The 25,656-nt window shown below is 38.3% G+C and overlaps 1 protein-coding gene and 1 long non-coding RNA gene across 4 annotated transcripts; one reads left to right on the top strand and one right to left on the bottom strand.

The window, feature by feature from the left end:
• The first annotated feature begins 2,301 nt into the window (after positions 1-2,301).
• Positions 2,302-25,656, top strand: RNPC3 (RNA binding region (RNP1, RRM) containing 3). 3 transcript variants are annotated; one of them, XM_070746445.1, is made up of 15 exons: positions 2,302-2,512; positions 3,016-3,063; positions 4,398-4,510; positions 5,035-5,118; positions 6,193-6,304; positions 7,758-7,826; positions 9,524-9,663; positions 11,305-11,430; positions 14,772-14,908; positions 15,811-15,972; positions 16,128-16,222; positions 16,304-16,362; positions 18,623-18,755; positions 20,570-20,632; positions 25,433-25,656. In XM_070746445.1, the coding sequence occupies exons 1-15, from the start codon at positions 2,342-2,344 to the stop codon at positions 25,442-25,444; spliced, it is 1,524 nt and encodes a 507-aa protein (XP_070602546.1). In that variant the 5' UTR covers positions 2,302-2,341; the 3' UTR covers positions 25,445-25,656. The 3 variants fall into 3 exon arrangements, with proteins under 3 accessions (XP_070602546.1, XP_070602545.1, XP_070602547.1); XM_070746444.1 differs by having other exon boundaries at positions 24,502-25,656; XM_070746446.1 differs by lacking the exons at positions 18,623-18,755; positions 20,570-20,632; positions 25,433-25,656 and adding an exon at positions 16,983-17,455.
• Positions 4,372-22,113, bottom strand: LOC139164389 (uncharacterized). Its single transcript, XR_011558615.1, has 2 exons — positions 22,054-22,113; positions 4,372-4,494 (listed from the first exon to the last, which is right to left on the bottom strand). It is a non-coding gene; the product is annotated as an uncharacterized lncRNA (long non-coding RNA).

Here is a 25,656-nt window from a genome sequence, read left to right as displayed (position 1 = left end):
AATTCTAGTGAAGAGTGTGCGCGCAATCACACGTGTATAGTACATAAACAAACAAACAAACAAACACACATACACTATCTCAATAGAGATAAGGTACCATACCATGATAAAGATGTGGTATTAATATTACAGTGCACAGAAGCCAAACTAAAACAAGAGGGGTTTATTACTTTGAAGTAAGTACATTTGACATATACAATTAAAGGTGGTGGTGGAGAGGTTGTCTTTCTGGGAGGCTGGGTAGTGACTGGTGCTTACAATTCTGCCGCCAAGAAGTAGCCATTGGCCGGTAATGGCCCCAGGGCAAGAAAACTGATTGTGTGGATCATCCCTAAATCTATAACTGTCTGGTTTGGTGCTGCAACCCAACAGGACCGACACAGACTTCAGAGGATAATCAGAATTGCAGAAAAAACAATTGCTGCCAATCTGCCTTCCATTGAGGACCTGTATACTGCACGAGTCAAAAAGAGGGCGGGTAAAATATTTACTGACCCCTCGCATCCTGGACACAAATTGTTTCAACTCCTACCCTCAAAACGTCGCTACAGAGTACTGCACACCAAGACAACTAGACACAAGAACAGTTTTTTCCCGAACGCCATCACTCTACTAAACAAATAATTCCCTCAAAACTGTCAGACTTTCTACTAAATCTGCACTTCTATTCTACTAGTTTTTCTCATCATTCCTATCACCCATTTCCTCCCATGTTGACTGGATGACTGTAACTTGTTGCGTATATCCTAAGATTTTTATTAATATTGCTTCTTCATTGCTTATTTGACCCCTATGACAATCATTAAGTGTTGTATCACATGATTCTTGACAAATGTATATTTTATTTTATGTACGTTGAGAGCATATGCACCAAGACAAATTCCTTGTGTGTCCAATCACACTTGGCCAATAAAAATTCTATTCTATTCTATTCTACTTCTAAGCAAGAATTTCAAGATTTGCTTTTTCAACTACAATAGCCCAAAGCTGTATGGATCATAGTGTCTACTAGGAATGCCATATTTTTAATGTCTAGAAATAAAAAGTCTCCAATCGTTTGGGGTAGTGCCCACATCTGAAGCCATGTTATGAACACTCACAAAAGGCTTGCAAGTCTTGTCACTGGTTGCAAAGCACCATTTCCTAAAAGGTAAGTTAGTGAATTGGTTTCCTCTCAAAGCTCTGTAGCTCCTCAGGATGCATATCTCTTCCCCCACCCACAACTTCCCCTTCCAAACAGATCTCTGGACCATTTTTATTATCTTAACCCTGCTGTTGTGTTTGCATTTACTATACACTTGTACTGTTTTGGGTGAAACGAAATGTAACAATGAGCATGTCGAAAAAAATTAACAAAATGAGAAAAAAAAACCACACTCATGGTAAGAACCCCTCAAATGAGGAAAAGTCAATTAATCACAAGTTTCAGATCCGCATGGCCAATAATTTACAGGGTCTCAAATTTAATTTTGAGCATAGGAGCAGATTTAAAAATACTTTTGAGGCTGAGTGATAGATCACATGACTATTTTGGGGAAAATAAACTTATGAGTTCTTAAATGGGAAATAATCAGGGAATTCTAGCATTGATATACTATTGACCTCACCCCATTTCTAAGAGGTCAGTAAGGGGCATACATGAGTGCACCAGCATGCCTACCATCCCTGTCCTAATGTTTCCCTCTTATTAGTTCCATCTCATATACATAAATAGCACTATATCTGTGTATACTATCAATATGTAGTTGACAAAATAAATAAATAAACTTGTTCCCCCCCCCCCCCAATCCGTCGGGGAGATTTTTTTCCAGGTTATATTGCCTACCGTTGACCTCCCCCCTTTTCTAAGAGGTCTGTAAGGGGCGTGCGTAAGCGCACCATTGTGCTTACCGTCCCTGTCCTATTATCTTTTTTATCATTACTTTCTATGTTATATTTATATAAACTACTATCCTATACTTGATTGACAAATAAAATAAATAAATAAAAAAGATACAGGAAAACAAAGTAGTGTAACGACTTCAATTTGAGGAAGCTCGCTACAAAAGAGCACAGAATGCCTGTGCAGAGATTGCTGTCCTAATAAGCAACTGACAGCCAGACATTCTTTTACTCCACTCCATATTCAAACTTTCCCGGCCACGCTCCTTACTACTTCGTTTGAGAACAGACTGCAAATCTTTCGACTGAGAGGCGATTCGCTATAGGGTGTCGCAATTCTCGCGAGATTCCTAGATACTAAGCGTTTTGCGTTTTGGTCTACGAGATTTCAATCGCAAGCGGGGCTTGCAAAACGGAGGAGCATGCGCACCGTTAACCTCTCCGCTATTGAGTGGGAAACATGGCGGTGCCCAGTTCGGAGATGGACAGTCGGCAGGTGCGGTCGGGAAAAAGCAACCGGATCCTGTTGGTGCGACATTTGCCCGCCGTATTGACGGCCTCGGAGAAGGAAGAGTTGCTGAGGCACTTTGGGGCTTCGTCAGTGCGGATCCTTTCGGACTACGGCCGGCTGGTAGGGAAGAGGCACTTTATGTGCATGCAGGGTTGTTTATCTCTTAAAAGAGTTTATCTAGTTTTCAGTAGTGTAAGTCATAGGATGGCATCTCCTGGATTGGATGTATACTTGGGATGTCACCTCTGTTCTACCTGAAGGAAATATATTTATTTTAACGTCGTTTATTGTATCCCACCCAGAGTCGCGCCTGTATGCAACATAAATCTGATAGATAAATGTCTCCTATAAGTTGCAGAGATACAACTGGCCCGAAGCTAACGAATGGTCAGATAAAAGCAACAAATTTGATGAAGAGAGAGAGAGAAAAAGAGTGAGGCTGGGATTCTAGAGGGTGACAGATATAAATATATTCAGAAAAGGATGGTGAATTAAAATCTTGATTATATAGATTATTCGAAAAAGGAATAAAACAACCTGCACTTTGGTTGTAGCATGTTGTAGTGCATAGAATATGTCTTCTCTTTGTACAAAAGCAAATTTATGCCTGCTTTATTTTTCAGAAACATACAGCTTTTGCAACTTTCCCCAATGAAAACGCAGCTACTCAGGTGTGTGTTGGGCTTTTAAACTATTTTACCCCATTGATATTTGAATAGCATTGTGTGTCCATATAACAGGTTCAGGTGCCCTGGTGTGTTCCTACAGGGATGCTTATACATAAAATCTAATGTAAAAAATGATTGCTTGACTTGTGAACTTGATATGCCTTCCAGATTGTACTGAATTTTAGAAGTTAACTGTCATAGTCATCCATGGGATATTGGAAGAGCTATTAATTACTTATTCTAACAGTATGGTATACAGGTAGTCCTTGGGTTATGTTAATTTTGTCAGTGATCATTTATAGTTATAATGGGCTGAAAAGATGGTCCGGGGACCAGTCCTTCAAGTTCCAGCTGTCCTATCCCCACATGATCTCGATCCAGGCATTTAGTGCCCGGTTTACGATTATGACATCAGAGTGAAGTGCATCAGATGAATGCTATCAGGAACTTTCCCTACCAGTTTCCCAAAGTCAGTAGGAAAACTGGCAGGGAAGACATAAGTTGCTCCCACTACTCAAGCATCCTGCCTGCAGCAAGTCTCTCTCTTTCCTTGGCTTCCCATACTTCCTAACACTCAGTCTCGGCACCCTCCCAACTCGGCACCCTCCCAACTATTAACTAAGACTCCCACCTGTTCCCACTTAATGACCTGCACATTGTGGGGTTACTATGTTAACATGGATTTCTTTAAGGGATAACAGTCATATGTTGTCACACTTTACAATTCCATCACTTAGCATCAGCAATCCTGGTCCTAGTTGCTGTCATAACCCAAGACTACTTTTATTCAATATTTGTCTGATTTAAGAATGCACAGTAGCACTAATTTTGATATATTTATTTTATTCATCTCTGATTCAACTTTATTGACATGAAGCCAAAATATTGCTACTATTTTCCCCAAGCTATCTCCATTAGTTATGAAATAAGATGAAATTGACAAAGGTAAATGGCATTCACCAATCTTTACTCCATATTGTAGTTATTGCTTCAAAAAGATCTGCAGTACCAGTAATTATGTTCTTGCTATTTTCATTTGCTCCATTATTTACACAACTATGTTAAATCATATATCAAAAGTAAAGTGTCTGTTATATGGACTATGGAGAAAAAATGTGGATGTGATTTACTTGTGTCAGTTTCAACATATTTCAGAGCAAATTAGGATTAGAAAGTGGAACAGTATCATTGTTTTCTCTACAGTGTTTTTGCTACAGTGCTCCATTCCAGGCTAATTAGTAGAGAGAGAAAATGAAAAGCTTGAAAAACCATTGATTTTTTAAAAATAAAGATAATATTGGTTCAATTAGCTTATTGTTGTATTCAATTTATTTAAGGCTTTATCAAAACTACATCAGCTCAATCTTCTAGGCCACACTCTTGTAGTTGAATATGCAAAGGACCAAGAGAGTGGTCTTGCAATTAGCCAGCCTTCTGAAAAAGACAAAAGGTATGTGAACATTTTAAACTCAGTAGGTGTATAAGAGCTTGAAAACAAAATACTGCACTTAGTTAATAATGTGTCCCTTAACACACACAAACACACACTTCATGTGATTAATATGTAGGGATCTAAAAATCATATTTGCATTATTACTAATAATAATGTAACTAGTAATGAAGTTAAAATTGTCCTGATGATACCTGCAATCATTCAAAGGATAGGAATATTTTGCATTATTGATGAATTTAAATATTTGAGCATAAATTTAAATATTGATTCAGATATTTTATTAGTGTCTGTGAGTCAACCTCAGCTAATAATTTCATAGAAATAGCATAACTTACTGCTCTATATGTATTTTTCCAGCGTTGCCTTTTGTTTGATGTGTTTCATTAGAGGGGAAAAAATCAGGCAGACTGGAGTAACATGAATGAATAATTTAGAAATATTGCTTGTTGAATGAATATTAGATTAAATTCCTGCCACATAATGTTTTCATGTCTTCATTGTTTATTGCTATTATTATTTAGTCTTGAAGAACCTGTCAAAGAAGAGAGGGGACAAAAAGACCTAAGCTGTCTCAGAATTGAAAGTGGAATTGCTCCTAGCCATGGGTTAGTACCTGGTTGTGATTATATGTTAAGATATCTCATCATAACCTCAAACTACTTGCATGAATGTAAATAACTTGGAAATCCGTGAGAGACCCTTATTATTAGCTTTGCAGATCAACCACTTTCCCTTATGCCTTTAGAACTACAATATTTTCCAGAAACATTTACGTATGATGAGGGGGTTTTCCTCCTCTTTGGATAAAACTTGTATTAGATCTAAAACCTGGAATGTGTACTTACTGAAAACACAACTGCACCTCACCATTCTAATATTCTAATGCCCCCAAGTTTAATTTTATCAAAGATGTGTTAGAGTATGCTGGTTTTCCCCCCAATATGTTTTCTTTTCAGTATTGCCATTTTACATGGGTTGAGTCTAACTTACCAGTGTTTGTGTACTAGAACATATCAACTGAAGCATGCATGCATGCATTTAATTGATTGATTGATTGATGGTGGTTAATTAATTAATATACCGCTAACTCCAAACAGATTCTGAGCAGCATATAAATGCAATATTATATATTGCACAGTATGGGGCAGTGTTTTAGCTTCTGAAATGATCCTTCTTTTCAAACATAGCTTCCATGTGCTATTAGAAAGACAAATACAATGTTCCCAAAACTAACAATGCAACTTGTAATGTTTCTTTTAAGTATGTTGGTAGGCTATTGGCTGTGAATTTTAACAGAGTCAAAGAAAATTGGTAAAATTGCAATAGAGAGATACAGCATCAATGAAGCAGATAAATAAATAAATCGAAGCCTATATGGGGCCAGACTGATCTTTGAGAATTTCTCAGCGTCTGTACAAATGTATAACCTTGAATACTTAATGTGCTTAGTTAAGCTAAGACACCAGTCTAGAAACCAAAAGACAGTAAGTTGAAGTCCTATATTAGTTATGAAACCAACTGGGTGTCCTTAGGCCAGTCATTCTCTCTCAGCCCAACTCTAGGGATTGTTGTGGGGAAAATAGAAGGAGGAAAGTGTGTTGGATATGTTTGCTACCTTGAATTATTTGTAAAAATAGAAGGCAGAATATAAACAAATATCTCATTATTTTTTCCTACAGGTTAACATTCCCTATAAATTCATGCCTCAAATATTTGTATCCCCCACCCTCCAGTGCAATCTTAGCTAACATAGCAAATGCCTTGGCAAGTATTCCTAAATTCTATGTACAGGTAAGTATGTATAGCTTCTTTTATTTGAATGTAATATTCATCAGTATTAACTGTGCTTATTCTTAAGTGGCAAAAATATTACTTCTGGGTATTAACTGCTTAAATGTTAGTTATTAATGAATTATTACTTTAAGGGACAAATTCAATTGATGGAAAAACCTTTGGCTAATGTGTATGTTCAGTATTTGATAGAATTGACACACCTATTTTCTTTGGGAACAAAGTAGAGGCCATTGTATTCCTTTTACGCCTTTGTATTCCTGCTGTCTGTGGTCTTCCAAAATGAAGGTTTTACACTTGGCTATAACATTATCATCCACACAGATATTGGAATTCCTTTTCAGACCCAAAGGAATCTTTCGTAGGATGCTTTTAATCTACAGTCTTTATCTCAGTTTCTATTTATTAGTTGATGCTTCCTAATTTATTGATCAAAACACTTCTTTCTTTTTTTCCAGTATAGATTAACAGTATAACTTCCACATTTATGCAAAAGGAAGATGAATTTGAATTTAAAATTATCCCTTCCAAAAACAAAGGGTAGCCATTCCCTCTCCCACTAATAAATAAAGAGAAAAAAAGTTATCTATTACCCAGCTTCTCTGTTCTATCAACCTAAGATTACCAAGGCTAACCGAATCCAATCCTTGCAGTTCCGCACTCACTTAAAAGCTAGGCATGTTTATGAGGCCAGAAGACAAAAGGAAATACCCCTTTTAGGCCTTACAGAAAAGTTTAAAATTTGATAGGAAACAACCCCTTTCATACATCATCTTCAAAAACATTCAAAGTCACACTGTCTTTTGGTATAGTTTCATTTCAACAGGGAGGTCATTGTTTAAAATTACATAAACATAAGTAGCAATAATATTGAGCAATAATATTTTGTTTTTCAAATTCTTTATTATAAAATATAACTTTTAGGCAATTATTATTAGAGTTCTTTAATAATCCTATTTTGACTATTTTAAAATTGCAAATTTATAATAATTATTTTTAGAAGTTTGGAAGCATCCTAGGCACATTTTTTGGTGTGCTCAAACCATTAATTTGCTTCATTTTGAGCCATTGTTTTTGGAATGATAATAATTGGAACTTACTGCCTTCTTCCTGAATGATTGCATCACATTAATACATTATTGTGCTTTAAAATATGTCTCTATAAATCTTCCTTTGAAAGATGCTTAAATGAGGTAATTGAATAGTCACATGAACAATCTTCCCCTACCCCCAGCCCGGTCCAGAACGTGCTCCTCAAATGCAAAGTTCCATTTAGTGGAGTGTGAAATAGTTGTACAAATCTGTAATGTGTATGCATGTATGTGCATACAGGCACACTGCTTGAAGTAATATGGCAAGCTTTTGCTCCAGATATCATTGGCATAATTACATGAAACCCCTGGAATATTTTTAAGAATTGAAATTTGAATATTATGCTACTATTCCATTTCAGGTTCTGCATCTTATGAACAAAATGAATCTTCCACCTCCTTTTGGACCAATTACTGCACGACCACCCATGGTAAGGAACTTTACTGTTTACAATACTGGGAGCAAAAGCAATTGCGTATCTAGAGTATAATTTGAATTTACATTTCCTTCCTGAGGTCAGAAACCAGAGTACTGCTAGCTTTCATTTAAGGACCTAGATGAGCATAGTAGAGATTTTTAACTTCTTAAAATGGAGAGTACAGTGATCCCTCGAGTTTCGCGATCTCGAGCTTCGCGAAACGCTATATCGCGATTTTTCCACCCGATGACATCACTCTCTTCCTTCCTTTCTCATCTTTCTTTCTCTCTTTCTCTCTCTTGCTTCTTCCTCTCTCACACTCTCTTCCTCCCTCTCTCATCTCTTTCTTTCCTTCTCTCTCTTTCTCTATCTCTCCCCCTCTTGCTCTCGAGCGGCGGGCGGCGGGTGGGCGAGCGGGGGCATCAGCGAGGAGCCGGGGTTTCCCCTTTGCGTGGGCGGCTGGGAAACCCCGATCTTCGTCTGCTCGCTGCTGCTGCGCCGAGCAGATCAGCTGCTGGGCGGCCGAAGGAACCTTCCCTGGGTCTTCCCCCTCTTGCTGGCGGGCGGGCGAGCGGCGGGCATCAGCGAGGAGCCAGGGTTTCCCCTTTGCGTGGGCGGCTGGGAAGACCCAGGGAAGGTTCCTTCGGCCGCCCAGCAGCTGATCTGCTCGGTAGCGCAGCAGCAGCGAGGAGCCGAATCGGGGTTTCCCCGAGCAGATCAGCTGCTGGGCGGCCGAAGGAACCTTCCCTGGGTCTTCCCGGCCGCCCACGCAAAGGGGAAACCCTGGCTCCTCGCTGATGCCCACCGCTCGCCCGCCCGCCAGCAAGAGGGGGAAGACCCAGGGAAGGTTCCTTCGGCTGCCCAGCAGCTGATCTGCTCGGTAGCGCAGCAGCAGCGAGGAGCCGAATCGGGGTTTCCCCTTTGCGTGGGCGGCGGGGAACGCAAACTCCACCATCTACGCATGCGCGGCCATAGAAAAAAGGGCACGCATGCGCAGATGGTGTTTTTACTTCCGCAACCCTACATCGCGAAAAATCGATTATCGCGAGGGGTCTTGGAACGGAACCCTCGCGATAATAGAGGGATCACTGTATTGTGAAAATGTATTTCAGTAGGTTGTGGTAAAAGATTTGCCACAGACCCTAAAATGGAAAATATGTTTCAGATTAGCTCAAATTTGCAATATCTTGTTGAACTTTTTACCACTTTTAAAATATTTATTTCTGTTGTTCTTCCCCGTGGTAGCGCAGTGGATGAATTACTCTGGAGCATCTCTCAAATAATTGGAAGAAATTTTGATAGTCTTCAAATATTAGATACATATTAACTATGTATTGTTAGTAATGAATAATCCAGGATAAATGAAGAATATGTATTTCCTGTTTTAACTTCTCATTGCATTCAAATAGTTTCTTTTTAAAGTTGCATATACAGAAGGACGTTTTGCTTAGTCTCCTTTCAGGCTTCACTCTAATCTAATTGTTGACTTTCCATTTGGGAGTGTATTGCAAATGTGATGCAGAAACATTGGCCTTTGTCTTTATGATTGCAATGTGATGTAGTTTGTGATAGGGAATATGACTCAATAGATCATAGAATGATATTGTATGTGTGTATGTTTATATACTGTATGTGTGTGTAAGCATTCTTACATTTAAATGATTACTTAAGAGATTTAACAATGAGACATTCTGTTTTACTCTGTTTAGTATGAAGAGTATATCCCTTTGCCACCTCCTATTCCTCCTTTGCCTCCTGAGGAGCCTCCATTGCCTGAAGACGACGACAGCCAAGACTCAAATAAAGATGAGTCTGAATATGAAAGTGCCGATGAAGAAGAAAAAGAAAGGTTGATAAAACTTCAGTGCTATCTTTTGGGTGCAGGTTTTAGTTTCTTTTAGCCTATAGATCAGTAATGATGAACCTTTTTTGGTTTGCGTGTCAAAAGGGTGTGTGTGTGTGTATGTGTGCACGCTTGCGTGCCCACACCCATGCCTCCGTGCATGCACACAATCTCTTGCGTATGCACACTCCCCCTGCTGCCCTTGCGCACAGGCCTCACAACAGACTTCTGAAGCCTGGGGATGGCGAACACTGGCCAAAGGCCGACTAGAAGTTCATTTCCAAACTTCCAATTGCGATGTTTTTCGCCATCCGTAGGCTTCATGAGGCTTCCCTGAAGTCTGGGGAGAGCGAAAACAGACAAAAAGAAGGCTGAAAATCAGCTGGACAGTACACGTATGCGCACTGGAGCTTACATAGGACAACAGCTCGCATGCCTTCCGATATGGCTCTACGTGCAACCTGTGGCACACATGCCATAGGCTCGCCATCAAGCTATAGATAGTAAAATTTGGACTTAGATTCTTTTATTGAAATGTCTGAATGTATGTCCAGACAGCATTATACAACCTTGAAAGCAGTAAAATCAACTTGTTTCAAATATATGCATATAACTGCAGTTCAGTGTTTACCTTTAGCTATGGTGAACGTAAGTCATATGATTTACAGGGTGCGTTCCAAAAGTAATGCAATTATTTTTTTAAAAAGTGATTTATTGAACAGATTTGCACAAACACTTAAAATTCTTCAAAGTACTGTCCTTGGGCCTCTAGACATTTTTTCCAGCGATTCTGCCATGACTGGTACGCGCCCTGGAAGGTGTCTTCGGGAACTTCTTGCAAGGTCTTTGTCACGACTGATTGGATCTCTTCTATGGACGAAAAACATGCCTTGCCACAACGCGCTACGAGTCCGCGAGTTCCTGGCCAAACACCAGCTGCCAACGCTGCCCCCCCCCCAATAGTCCTGACGTCTCCCCAGCAGACTTCTTTTTGTTCCCAGCCCTGAAAGGAACCCGGTTTTTTGTCCATGGAAGAGATCCAATCAGCCGTGACGAAGACCTTGCGAGAGGTCCCCGAAGATGCCTTCCAGGGCGCGCACTGGTCATGGCAGAATCGCTGGGAAAAATGTATAGAGGCCCAAGGACAGTTCTTTGAGAAATTTTAAGTGTTTGTGCAAATCTGTTCAAGAAATTACTTTTTAAAAAATAATTGCATTACTTTTGGAACGCACCCTGTATGCTTTCTTTGCCCTTCTTGAGCATGGCAACATAGAAACCCAATCCTGCTACTTAGATACCAACTTTGGTTCAATATCCAGACTTCATAACTATTGAGGCATTCTGTTTCTTTTGGGACCCTGCACTGAACTGAATCAAGGGATTTTTCAGAATCATTTTGGTAGATTTTTCTGCTATCTTGGGCTTTCAAGCATGGGACAGACAAACCTATAGATAAACATCAAGCTATAATTAACCATTTTAGTATCTGAGCTATCGCTATCTGTTACATTATGGGATCTCTTGAAATTCACATTTTACACAAGAATCAATCCCTTCTCCAAAATGTTAATATCTATTTAAGAAGACATTAGAGAAATTCATTTTGCTGTACAGATATAACAAGTTAACTATATATTCATTTTTTAGATTTACAAAATTGATGGAACTAGCAACACTTCAGCCAAAACGAGCAATGCCAACAAAGCAGCGTCACACAAGAAAAAAAAGAAAGATAAAGGACTTATTAAATGTTTCCCTAGTTACTCCACCCAGGTATGACACAAAAGTTAATACATAACATTGACAATTAACAGCAAAACCTCATTGTACCCTTGTAGATGTCTTGAATGAAAGACTAATTGCTTCTTGATCTTTGAATAGCAAATTAAGGCAGTTTTGCCTGCTTATATTATAGATCATGTTTGGAGGTATGTTCATCATTTAATGTACATATCCTAGGAGAAAATATGCTATTTTCTATACAAAAAAATATAAGGCTGTGCAATACTGTGCCTTATATTTTTATATAGAAAATAGCATATTTTCTCCTAGGATATATACATGAAATGATTAAGAAAGCTGTTTGTTGATTGTGTGCATAGCCATATTATTGTGTAGCCAATAAGTCCATGTTTAACATGAGATTGTAGCTCACAGTTTTGAAGAAAGCATTTGAAGGTTAATTTAACATACAGTGGCTTCTGTTCGGACAGAAATACCTTAATTTAATTGCTCATGAAAAACAATGGGTTGAGATTTGACTTCTCTCGCAGTATTAAACTTCTGTCTGCCTGTAGGTACACAAGGGAACTAACACTAAGTTAAATTAGTTCTTTAGTCAACCTGCTTGGTATAGACTATTTCTTCAGCTTCTTGGCTCTCTGAATCGAGCAAATATTCAATCAGAAAAGTTTCTCTACAGGGGTATACAGAGATGATAATTCCATATCTTCTGATGAGCAACTTTATTTACAGGTTTTAGAATTCTTGATTATAATGAGACCCTGTCTGTCTCAGGAGTTAATAAAATTGCTCTAATGTTTGAATATTTTTTTCTCCAGATCGGTTGTGGGACAGTCCAAAGCATGGGTTGATCCTTCCTGCATAGATTAAGTCAACAGATTTTTCTAGCCATGCCCTTCCAATTCCTCTTTCTCCCCAGTTATTTGACTCTGTCCTTGCAGAATGGATGTGTTCAATAACAAAGGAAAGTTTGGACTCCCGTGAAATTTTAAAACCTTTTTTTTCTTCAAATTTGGACTTGCCTAGCAACTGGAGGGGGATAGAGTAGAAAGGCAGTGTTCGCGTTGCCATGGTTTTAGGTGGCAATCAGCTTCCAATTGACCGAGGGCATCTAGGGTTTGGCTGTCCTGAAAATGCCCCAAAAGTGGTACGGGCTACCCCAGACTTGCTGGGAAGGCCACCGACATCAATTAGGGTGCATTGGGTCCACAATCACCAAGTGCAGCCAGGAGCCTACCATTCTGTTTTTCCTGCAGGGGATGCGAGCTACCCCACACCTGCTTAGGAAGGCCGTCAGATTAATTTGTAGTTTGTCAGTGATCAAGCCTTGGTTGGCTAACCCGAGTTCGTCCCGGCACTGCTGTCTGAACTATGGACTTCTGGAGAAGCTGCCAGCATGTCAGCAGGCTAACCCAGGGCTTCCCAGCACTGCTGCCACTGCTTTTGTTTGCCTTGTCTATATCTCTTTAATCCCAAAGCATCTGTCCAGAATAGCGCAAGATTAGGATGGCTGATAGGGCATCTCCAGAGCAGGACGATCACACCCCTGCACTTCCTGGAATGTCTGCTGTGTCCCCAGCAGCTAGTAAGGCCCCAACAACTAGAAGGGGCAAACATTCCTCTTCAAAGAAAATCTCCAAAGCTTCAGAAAAAGATGCAGAGAAAAGGCAAAGAGCTCTGGAAAAATGGATTGCTATTACTGAAAAATAATTGAATTGGAAGCAGGGTCGGTTCCCTCTCCCACACTTCCTGCAGCCTCCCACCCTTTTTCAGCTAAAAGGTTGGTTGTTACCAATGCTGCAGCTTTACAGGTGGACCTCCACGGCCCTTTTGTCCTCAGTGCCATCCAGTGGACAGGTGGACCTCCAGGGCCCTTTTGTCCTCAGTGCCATCCAGTGCCATCCAGACTCCTGCTATGGCTTTGCCACTGGCAAGCCAATGTAAAATCCAAGTGGAAATTGGCCTCCACCCCTTATACAGGTAATAAACTGTTTGTGTAGGCTCTAGACCAAATACTAAAACAAGGACAGAAGGAAGGTATTACCATCGTTGTCCAAGAGAGCAGACTGGCGATCCTCTCCTTATTTGTGCAGACCCAATTTTTGCAGTTATTTCCACAACAATAAAGATATTTTCCCCAGAGGCCCAATCATCAGTTAGATAGGTCTGGGTTTCATGACAGCCCAGACAGCAGTTCCAGGTTGCATTGTTAGACACTACAGGTTGGTCGCTTTTGCATCTGCAGAAGCATCCTTTGGTAGGAGGGTGTTGCAGAGGGTCCATAGGACTGGGGGATCTCCAGACCAATGGGTGCTCCCCCTGAACAGTAATCAGCTTTGGTATATCTCACACATTGGATACTCCCACAACCGATCTGGAGAAGGAGCATTGGTCTTACTGAGACACACCTTCTCTGACAGTTGTGGGAGAGTCCAAAACCCGGAATGGAGATTTCTTGGTCTGGATCTTCTCTGATGGTTGCGGGAGACTCTAAAATCTGCCCTGGACATTTCTTGGTCCAGACCTTCAGGGACATTAGGTGGACATTGGAAAGACAATTCCTTACTCAGAGGAATTGGAAGGATGTGGCTAGAAAAGTCTGTTGACTCAGTCTATGCAGGAAGGAAAAGTCAACTCATACATTGGACTCTCCCACAACCGTCAGAGAAGCTAAGTCTCAGATAAGACCAATGCTCCTTTCCCCACAAGCATGTCTTTCTGAACTATAACTATTTAAAAGAGTGATCAAAATCATAGAAAAAATATGTTTTTCTTAATAAAACGTGTCTATAGAGGTTCTCAGTTATCCAAGTCATGGTTGTCCCAAAGGTGTTGTTTTCTGGCTGAACAGACAAAGCTGCTTACATGAGAAGTGAAACATTTTCAAGGAAAAACCCAAGAAAGTTCAGTTGCCTTTGGAACAGCACATTTGGGTTAATAAAAAAATAAAGTTGCCTCAATATTATGCCCAATGAATAAAAGTTGAAGATGAATTTTCAAGTAGTATTTGCATGGTTGCTAAAGAGTCGCTTTGTGAGTGAGATAGATAGTCTCTAAATTTGATTGACAAACAATTATAAGTAAGTCCTCACTTAATAACCAATTCTTAATAACTTAAGAATTTACAATCAAAATTTGGGATACAATTGTAGTTGCAAGTCAAGGGCTACCTGTGTAGCTTAAATTTTTCAAATTGCATTGTTCCAAATAACCTCTAGCACACAAAGCTAGTTCAGAAAGGAATGTCTGCTGAAAGATACTAGATTGCTTAATTGCCTGCTATTGTGTAACAGATCAAAAAAATGTTAACTGCTTAGGAAATACCATTTAGTAAAAATGTTTCAAATTAACTTTATGTTGCATTTGAACAGTAATTTGCACCCAGCATTGACACCTTCAGATGTATTTGAGCAGCCACAAACCATAGGCCTCAAGAAGATTGAATTTAACATTTCTTCAGAGACACCTACTATTCTTCAGAAAAGTCTGGAAAAGGATCACAATGCCGGTACAAAACATGAGTGTTTGCTTACTGACAACATACAATTTAAATTTTTTGTAGTGTGCACTAGTGTGTGAAGAATGAGTTAAATTGCTAATACCTTTGATCTTTTCTGAGAAACCAACGGTATTGCAGCCGCCCCCCCCCACTCCCTACAGCTTGGAGCGGAAGGGTGTAGGAAGGGTGGGGCGGCTGCAATACCGTCAGTTTCGGGGGGGCTCCTTTCCTTTAAGCAGTTACACCAACTTTCTCTTTCCCGAAAGTAGCGACGGCAGCAGAGGCTTTCCTTAGAGCAGCAGCAGCGCCTGGAACGTGAGATGAGAAAGGGAAGCCTCTGACGTTCCCGGCGCTGCTGCTGCTCTAAGGAAAGCCTCTGCTGCCGTCGCTACTCTCGGGAAAGAGAAAGTTGGTGTAACTGCTTAAAGGGAAGACGAACCACTGAGGAAAGGAGCCCCCCCCCCGAAACTGCCCCCACCCTAACTACAGCTTGGAGTGCTTAGACCTCATATCTTTATCCCATAGGAAATAAAGGAAATAGGGGCTGGAAACCAATTAAACCCATTTCCATTATTTCCTATGGGATAAATTAATTCGGTACTCGACCAAATCGGTTCTCGACCACACTTTTGGAACGGATTATGGTCGAATACCGAGGTACCACTGTACCTGTAAATAAATAGATTATCTGTATTTATGTGGAGTTGGCACAAATGGTCTGAATTGTTTAGTTATTACTATAGTATTTTTAGACATCGTATCTGCTGTGAATTTCTATTTCTAGAAATTACTATTTCTGATGATAATGGCATCAATTTGGAATACTTTTAAACTTTTTTAATTCAGTGAGATTAAGGATGCTGAAAATTACCTTACATTTTAAACATTTTGCATCTTTTTTAAAAAAATAGATTCTTACTCGGCAACTGATGATACCGCTAATGAAGGATTTGGAAAAATTTTCCCAGCTCCCAGTTCTAATCATAAAGAGGACACAGAAGATGAGGAGGATGAAATTCCTTCAGAATTTGTTTCTAAAAGAGAGTTAGAAAAAGGCAGAATCTCAAAAAAAGGTGACTGTACCCCACCATGCAAACTGCAAATAATATTCTGAATGTTATGTATGTTCCAGAAATGAAAACATTTTCTGTCTTCAAAAATTATGACAAGCAAGTTATCCCACAATGCAAACTACAAATAATATTCTGAATTTTTGTGTATGTTCCAGAAATGGAAACATTTTCTGTCTTCAAAAATTATGATCCTGGAGATCCAAACTGTCGAATTTATGTGAAGAATTTATCGAAACAAGTTCAAGAAAAGGTAAGTGGAAGTGGAACAGAATGTTTTGGCTCTTTGAGTATGGTTACTAATTTTTTTGTTATGTTTTTATTTCAATCCCAGGATTTGAAATTTATTTTTGGAAGATACATTGACTTTTCATCAGAAACTGAACGAATAATGTAAGTGGCTGGCTACTTCCAAAAATTGTGTGTTTGTGTATGTGCGTGTGTGTGTGTGTTTGATATACCACATTTTTGGAATATAAGACGCAACTTAGTTTGGAGGGAGGAAAACAAGGGAGAAAAAAAATCTGCCTCTGTCTCCTAGCAGTTTTCCTCCCAGCAAACAGGAAACAGCACAGATGATACACTGTTTGCTGTGTATTTCTGTGCATGTGTGCCTAAACCATAGAAATAGCAAAGAATTGTAGAAATGTACATTATGGCAGTATATTAATCTCAGAAAGTTTTCTTAAACTATTTCCTCCCAATTATTTAAATAGATTGTAAAACATGGGGGTCTATAAAACAGATAATTTGAAATAATTTAAAAATAATTTTAAGATAAATTTAAAAATGAGTACTTGCTGCAGGCATAGATGTTAGAAATTGGAGGTGCTAGCAAAAAGCAACCTGGCAGATACAAGGGGGTGGATGAATAAATGGAAACACTTGACTTTTTGGCATCATAATGTTTGAACGTTCAAATCAATAAAAACGTGACATATTTTAAAGTTTGTTTTTTTTAAAAAAAAATCTGTTATTTGATATGTTTTTTTAAACTACCTTTTTTTTGACAGAAATTTAAGGAAATTGGTTATAACCTTCTAGAAATGGCATACCTCTCAGACTTTAAAAGAGGCCAAATTGTTGGTACTAGAATGGCAGGCGATTCCAAATTCATCCTATGGTTAAAGAACTGTTTCCAGAGGGGGATGCCATCTTTGAAGATGATAATGCACAAATGCATAGAGCAAGAATTGTTAAAGAATGGCACGAGGAACATTCTAATGAAGTTCAGCATCTCATCTGGCCACCACAATCCCCAGACATCAACATTATTGAGCATTTATAGTTGATTTTAGAGATTCAAGTAAGGTCGATTTCCACCACCATTGTTTCTAAAAGAACTGGAGGGTGCTTTGACTGAAGAATGGACTAAAATTCCTTTGGAAACAATTCACAATTTGTATGAATCAATACCTCGGAGAATTGAGGCTGTATTTGCAGCAAAAGGTGGACCAACACCATATTAAAAGATATTTTGATGATTTTTCAAGGTGTTTCCATCTTTTTGCCCACCTACGTATATTTTAACATAGAAACATAGAACTGCCAATGCAATACTCAGATTTAGGATTCCTTTTCCCCAAGTCCATTATTTTACATTTGGAAACATTAAACTGCAGTTTCCATTGCTTTGACCATTTATCTAGTAACGCTAAATCATTTACCATATTACAGACCCCTCCAGGAATATCAACCCTATTGCACACTTTAGAGTCATCGGCAAATAGGCAAACCTTCCCTACCAAACCTTCCCCTATGTCACTCACAAACATATTAAAAAGAATAGGACCCAGAACAGACCCTTGTGGCACACCGCTTGTAACCTGTCTCTGCTCAGAATACTCGCCATTAACAATAACTCTCTGATGTCTATGCTTCAGCCAGCTTGAAATCCACTGAACTATCCAGGGATTAAGTCCAATCTTCACTAATTTATCTATCAGCTCTTTATGTGGAACCGTATCAAAGGCTTTGCTGAAGTCCAGATAGGCAATATCCACGGCACCACCTTGATCCAACACCTTTGTGACATAGTCAAAGAACTCAATGAGATTAGTCTGACACGATTTGCCTTCAGTAAAGCCATGCTGATTTGGGTCCAATAAGTTATTGTTTTTTAGATGCTGATTTATCCTCTTTTTGAGTAGAGTCTCCATCATTTTAACTACAACTGATGTCAAGCTAACTGGCCTGTAGTTTCCAGCTTCTTCTCTACTGCCCTTCTTGTGGATAGGCACAACACTGGCCATTCTCCAATCCTCAGGAACATCTCCTGTTAACAGGGATTGGTTAAACAAATCAGTCAGGGGGGTAGCAATGACAGATCTGAGTTCTTTAAGAACTCTGGGAGTTCTTAAAGAACTACATAACCATTATGTATCAATATAAGTCAAGGTTAATAGGGGAAATTCAAGGCTTTAGGAAATACCCTTTACTTTTATTCTAAGTCTTGTAAGAACCTGGTTTAAGTGGCAATTTTTGTATAGAATATAATCTTACAAAAAAGCTGCCCTGTGTTGGGCTTTTTGAAAAGATAGTTAGATGAATGGTATATGATCTGAAACCGTTATTAAATTGCATGAATGGTTCACTCTGTTGGATATTGAACAAATCAAAAAATAATAAATTGCTTTCTCTTGGCATACCCTAGGTTTGATATACGCTTAATGAAAGAAGGCCGCATGAAAGGACAAGCTTTTATTGGCCTTCCTAATGAAAAAGCAGCTGCAAAAGCTTTAAAAGAAACAAACGGATATCTCTTATTCGATAAGCCGATGGTGGTTGTATCCTTCATTTTAAAAGTTCAATTTCATTTTAGTTAACTGGTCTGAGAATCCTCCATTTAATAATGTCTAATATTTGAACACAAGCAAGCCTTACTTATTTTCACATCTACCACTCAGATAAATTCAAATATTATTTTGTGGAAGTATAAACTCTTCCTGGGCTTTATTCTGTGGGAGTCTCTCTGAGGTTCAGGTGTGAGGATCATACATTACATATTGTGTCTATGGATAGTTCTCGATTTACAGTTGGTCCTTTAAGTGACTGCTTGATGTTACAGTTTATACATTAAGGACTGTTTGAAGTTACAACTGAATTATTCTCCCCCCACCCAAAAATGGTTCTTGCAACCTGGATTCAGAATTCTGACAGCTGCGACCCTCCTTTACTCTCTGGGTCACATAATTGCATTTTGGGTGCTGGGCAACTGTCCCGCATTTACAGCCATTTGCAGCGTTCCCATACAGGTAATACTCAATTTATGACCACAATTGAAGCCATAATTTCTGTTGTTAAGTGAGATGTTTGTTAAGTGAGTTTTGCCCCATTTTACAACTTTTCTTGCCAACTTTGTTAAGTGAATCCCTGCGGTTGTTAAATTAATAACAGGGTTGTTAAGTGAATCTGGCTTTATCATTGACTTGGCTTGTTCGAAGGTTGCCAAAAAATGATCACATGACCTTGGAATACTACACCTGTCATTTAAATGAGTAAGTTGTCAGGCATCCAAATGTAAGGGAGGGGCGGCATACAAATCCAGTAAATAAATAAATCACATGACCATGGGGATGCTGCAGCGGTCATAAGTGTGAAAAATGATCATGTCACTTGTTTCAGTGCCATTGTACCTTTGAAAAATCACTAAGCAAACTGTTGTAAGTTGAAGACCACCTGTAGTCATATAACTGATTTATGCACTTTCTTTTTCTGGAGACTGGCATTTGCTTCTAATTTCCGGCAAAAAAAACAAAACAATTGCTGACAATGGGTCGCTTGTGTTCACTTAATGACTGCCATGTTTGCCTAATGGCTGCTGCAAAAAAAAATGTTATAAAATGAGGTGTGGTCACATGGTGATCCAATTAAAGAGCAGCCCAACTATAGTTCTGGGCTTAATTATGCTCATAAATCAAGGACAATCTGTGTTTAAAATGTGATTTTTGTGGCATGTTACAATGCGTGAACACAGCCGTTATATTTTCTAAATAGTTTATAAATGACTTAGCATTTGACTCTAAATAATTATTGCTTATTTAGGAAAATAATGGCTTCATATGTAAGCCACGACTCTGACTAAATAGTTGGGAATGGGTTTCCCCTAGAATGGTAAGTTGTAATGCAGAATTTTATTTCTAGTAAAAAATTCTATTTTGCTAAGTTTTAGATCAATGGTTAAAGTACTATAAATTCTTTGAAGGGTTTAAAGAACATTTGATTATATCCACTATACCTACTAAGAATGAAGGGGGGTGGGTGGGTCCATTCTGTGCTTATTTTTTTTATAACTCCCAAATAATCCTAAAACAGAATGATCAGCTGCCTAATTACTGAACTTATTGGGACCATTTGTGACTAGTGAGATAAAGATTACAGTACTTGCAACAGTTACAAATAAAATGTGGCAGAATCAGAAAGTATTTGGATTATTTGTTAGCAAAACCATTGATGATTATTTTAAATTAATTCTTCATGCCTTATTGTCAGTATTATAGCATTTTAATTTGCCTGTCTTTATTATCTGAACATTTTCTGTGGTAATTGGTTGCTTTTGGTAGGACTTGCAATTAGGCTTTGTTCCTTAATAAATACCTAGCAATTCGCTCGATCGGCAAGACCAAAGCCAGATTCCAAAGATAAGCGAAAAGATAGAGGGAGGGTAAGTTACATTCTCACAACCCATTTTGTCTATGAAAACATTTACATAAAGATTGCCCGGGTCATCTGAATTTGGAAGGTGGCAAATAATTGCCGTTTTATTTTTAATTTTTTAAATTCACAGCTACATTTCAGGAAAAAAGTTGATTAGACTTTTTCTATTGATAAATTTTATTTTTTATGTATGGGTAGCTTCCCTCTCCTCCAAAGGAACATTATAAGTGTTATCTGCTAAGCAGTTGTATACAAAGCTCCTTGTCCCAGAAACAGAAAGTGAGTTCTCACTGGGAAAATACATGAATGGTGGATTGGTGCAGTTTGGAAGACAAATTTTCTTATGAAAATCAAAGTATTTTGTCCTAGGAAGTGAGTTTTGCATATACCTGCTGTGGAGTTTGAAGCGATAGCCCAGACACAGTTAGCCAAAGAGATACTTAGACCATAATCTTAATTTTATTTAAACAATGTTGATTTCTGGTGAATCAATACATTTTTCCATTTATTGGGTGTTTGTTTGCAGGCTTTTACAGTGTTTTTAAATTACATATTTCACTAATGAAAATCAGCCTTGAATGAATCCATTGCTAACTGTGAAATACCTTTCACTAATGAAAATCGGCCTTGAATGAATCCATTGCTAATGTCTGATTTTTGACTGGTCTTCCTGAACTGTGAAATATCTAGCTGTGTTCTCAATTAAATGGTAGAGAACCCCTTTAGAATTTGGTCACAGAAAGGTTAATCTGATTTTTCATTACTAGGCAAAGTCCTTTAATACCTTTGTATTTGTTTAAAAACTTAAATGGTTGGGTGTTTCATTTATATTGTTTATATTTGCAACAATCCTGAATACCGAATCTGTAGGCATCCAATCACATCAAATGGCACATCTAGCTATGTTGGATGCACATTTATTTATCAGATTGTTTAAAATTCCACCTTTATTACTTTGTAAATAATCCAAAGCAGCAAACACACATAATACTCCTTCCTTGTATTTTTCCTACAGCTACCCTTTGAAGGGTTGGTGGCTACGAGAGAGTGGCTGGCCCAAATGCATCAGACCATCTAGACCAGGGGTAGGCAAAGTTGGCTCTTCTATGACTTGTGGGCTTCAACTCCCAGAATTCCTGAGCCAATCATGCTAGCTCAGGAATTCTGGGAGTTGAAGTCCATATGTCATAGAAGAGCCGACTTTGCCTACCCTGGATCTAGATACATATCAGCAAGCAGGAGGCTGTCTTAGCTTATTGTATTGGATTATAACACCAGTCATTCTTAATCACTAAATTTAAGATTTATTGAACTTTGGGAATAGCAAATGTTTCAGTATCAGATACTCTCATATGATATTGTACAACGATGTGCATACCTAAACATAAATAACAGTTTTAAAAAATCTCATGAGATTTCAATACTCACCATCTTTCATGGTTTTAGTGTTTAGCTATTTCCCGAACTTTCTCTTTAATGTTCTTAATATCCTTAATGCTGAGATTTCACAGATGTTTAATGATATCAGAGCCCAGAGGGTTTTTTTTTTCCATTTGGCTTGAATAGACTTGTTTTCATCCTTAAAAAACGAATAATATTTTAAATAAAAATGTTAAATATATCTTAGCTAATTAAACATTCTGCTAACATTTTTTTAAAATGTTCAATTTTTTTTAGGCTGCATTATTTTTATAGGTATCAAAATAATGATTAGAAAGAGTTTCAGATTTTTCTTTTCATCTCAGAAAGGGTGGAACACTCCACTGTATCTCAAAAGTGTTTGGAGCTAAATTTAAAAGTTGTTCTTGATAAACCTTTTTTGTAAGCATACATGTTCATCTACTGCTTGCTCTTTCAAGTAGTTAGGATGCTCACCTAGGAACAGTGAAATTTAGCTTTCAAGGCCATCCTCAGTCATGGAAGTTTCACCAGGTGACTTCACACCAATCACTTCTCAAATTGATTGTAGGCAATTTGTGGGCAAAATGGGAGGAGGGAATGCTTTGTATGCCGCTTAAAACATACTTGACAGTGAAATAGAAAACTGACAATAAAATAAGAGATGTTCTGCTTATTGCTGCTCAATCGTTTCACCAATTATGAAGAAATTTTCAGAATACAAGGATTAAACCGGCATTCTCCAGCTTCTCTACTGCCAGATTATTTAGGTAATAGCTGAGCCGTTATGAAGTACAGTGGTACCTCTACTTAAGAACTTAATTTGTTCTGTGACCAGGTTCTTAAGTAGAAAAGTTCATAAGTAGGAGCAATTTTTCCCATAGGAATCAATGTAAAAGCAAATAATGTGTGCAAACCCATTAGGAAAGAAATAAAAGCTCGGAATTTGGGTGGGAGGAGGAGGAAGAGGAGGAGAACAGTCGCTGCCGAAGGAAGAAGGTGAGGTGAGGGGAATCAAAAAAATCTTTTTTTTTAAAAAAAAGGGACTCTGAGGTGCCGAGGAGGAGCACAAGCCTCCCATACACTTGGCACGAGGCTGTCTCCCATACACTGCACCAGAGAGAGAAACCCCGGGGGAATGGCAGGAAACTGGCCGGGCCTTCGTGCCGCTCTCAAATTTCCTAGGAAATTTTTCTGGCCTTGGGTTCTTAAGTAGAAAATGGTTCTTAAGAAGAGGCAAAAAATGTGGAACACCCAGTTCTTATCTAGAAAAGTTCTTAAGTAGAGGTACCACTGTAAATAAGTTCCTTCAACAACCTGGTCAGCCCTATAGATCTTCAAAAAAAACCAAACAAACAGCAAACCCTCCACCACCACCCACCCTGAGCATTTATGTCCTTTAGCTCTGTTTCAAAAAGACAAAAACTAACCCAGCCCTGCAGGAAAAAAAGCCAAGCTTGGTGACTGAAGCCGTTACTAAATTCATAGGTTAGGGCAGTGCTTGTAAGTAGCACACAAACCTTCATTAGTTATCCATTGTGCCATTCTCATGAGATCATGAGGTCTCAAGAGATTTAAGCAATCTTCCATTCATTTCATAAATTTAGAACCATTTTTTGTAGCTGTTGAGATTTAGTGCTTATTGCCAGTGTCACCCATTTGTTTGGTATAAAAGGCTACATACACTCTGACAGTCTTGCTTAGATGTTCTGAACTTCTAAAGTTCTAAAACTTCTAAGATCTTCCACAATAACGGAACTCTAGTTCTGTTTCTTAGCGCCAAACCTCTCCTTTCCCAAGGTTGAGAGTTAAATTCAAGGAGAATTCTTGTGTCTGTTCATACCGTACTTCTCATTCTATTTCACTACTAAAATAATCCTTATAGGTAACCTTAAGGAACACATTTCTTCATTGTGCCTGCATGTGGTGCTATGCTTATAGTGTCTGGAACAAACTCAGAAGATACACGTTGAACTGCAGAGTTGAGGGAAATGTATACAGTATTACAAAAATGTGCGCCCCCCCCCCCCACACACACGTTATCTCTGGGTTTATAATGAAGAAGCACAGAGTAGTTTACTAACACTTGTGACAAGAGTGGCTTCCTGCTGTGTAATTTCAATGAATATATTTTGAACAAATACATTTAATGTACTTGTGTAAGCAGCATTTAGATTGGATGATAGTTACATGTTATACATTGCTTAGCTTCTGCGAAAGATTGTCATCTGGGAAAACAGCACAAAAAGTGAGGAAGCTTAACAAAATTGACATTGTGCCTTTTTTCGAAAACAATGTCAGGTAACCTAAAATAGTGCAAAATATTTGTTGTAGATGTCAGATGTTGTGCCCATTTCTTTAAGTTATATCTGGTTACAAATTTTTAAATGATGATCACTATTTCAAAATTGGCAGTCTAGATGAAAAAACACCCCAAAGAATAAAAGGATTAAACCACATTCTGCTGTTCTTCTTTAGAAACATTCCTGCGTAAATACTGCAGTAATACTGTGTCATGAAAAGTGTATCCTTTCTTGTTGTATCCTTTTTGTGTATCTTTTTTGGGAAAAAAATCTTATTTTTTACTATTGACATAGACAAAAAAAGTAGTAATACAGGTTAAAATAGTAAACCATTCTTCTTTCATTTAACAGGATACCCATAGAGGTTTCTAGCCTTTAAATGTGCCTTTTAAAATCCCAATTATGGCTGCCAGGCCATCAGTAAGTGTAAGTGCTCTGCTTACGTTGGTAGAGCTTAAACGTACTGTATACTTACTGATGGTCTGGACTAAAATTACATTAGAGAATAGTGACTTCTAATATCGTGGGGTCCAGGGAGAAAAACAAAGTCTTCATATGCGCTTCTTATGTGCTTGTTTTGTTCTAAAATTTAGCTGTTGCTATCATTTATTTATTTATTTATTTATTTATTTATTTATTATTTGATTGATTGATTTTTATATCTGTCCATCTCAGCAAGGTTGGCAGTGAAATGAAAAATAAAAAATGCCCATCTTGCTTACGATTTTTTCCCCTAAGTAACAGAATAAAGCACAACAGCACTTAAAGACCATTGCATTCAGAACTGGCCTTCAACAAATAGGACTTCTTCCTTCAATAAAAGGGACTGTAAGCTAGAGGATACTTGTAGTGAGAAAGGAAAGAGACACAGTTCTGGCTGTTAGACTACTTCTTGCCCTTTAGGGCGAGTCTTCCAGTTTTCAGCCGTAGATTTGGAAGAAGGAGAATGAATGAAACAGTTATCTCCTTTCCTCTAGTGGAAGCATCTTACTCAGTAGAACTTCACTCAAAAGAATGGGTTCAAGTCTTAGCTTGGCTTTTTTTTTAATGAAGTCTTTTCTGTTGAATAATATACAGGTGTTTAATGCATTTTTAAATTATTCCAGGTGCGTTTTTGAGTTCCGTGTCTTACAAGTGTGTTCGAGCTCTGGGAAGAAGATGCATGTTGAAGAACTGTTGAATAATATGTAAAAGTACACAAAAACCATACAACATTCTGGTAATTATAGGTGCATCTATCTTTTAAACAGACTCTTCCAATGGTTCACATAGCATTTGTGGAAAATGCTTCATTTAAAGCTCTAATAAAATATTCTGTTTTGCATTGTTA

Source organism: Erythrolamprus reginae, chromosome 3 (genome assembly GCF_031021105.1).
Source record: "Erythrolamprus reginae isolate rEryReg1 chromosome 3, rEryReg1.hap1, whole genome shotgun sequence".
Classification (NCBI taxonomy): domain Eukaryota; kingdom Metazoa; phylum Chordata; class Lepidosauria; order Squamata; family Dipsadidae; genus Erythrolamprus; species Erythrolamprus reginae.
Note: the sequence above shows the minus strand (reverse complement) of the source record. Positions and strands in the feature narration are given on the sequence as shown.

Excerpts from the sequence above, each read along its gene's own strand:
- RNPC3 (XM_070746444.1), top strand. The coding sequence starts at position 2,342 with ATGGCGGTGCCCAGTTCGGAGATGGACAGTCGGCAGGTGCGGTCGGGA. Across the intron at positions 7,827-9,523 it reads TTACTGCACGACCACCCATG|TATGAAGAGTATATCCCTTT; the intron begins GTAAGGAACTTT and ends TACTCTGTTTAG. Across the intron at positions 11,431-14,771 it reads TCCCTAGTTACTCCACCCAG|TAATTTGCACCCAGCATTGA; the intron begins GTATGACACAAA and ends GCATTTGAACAG.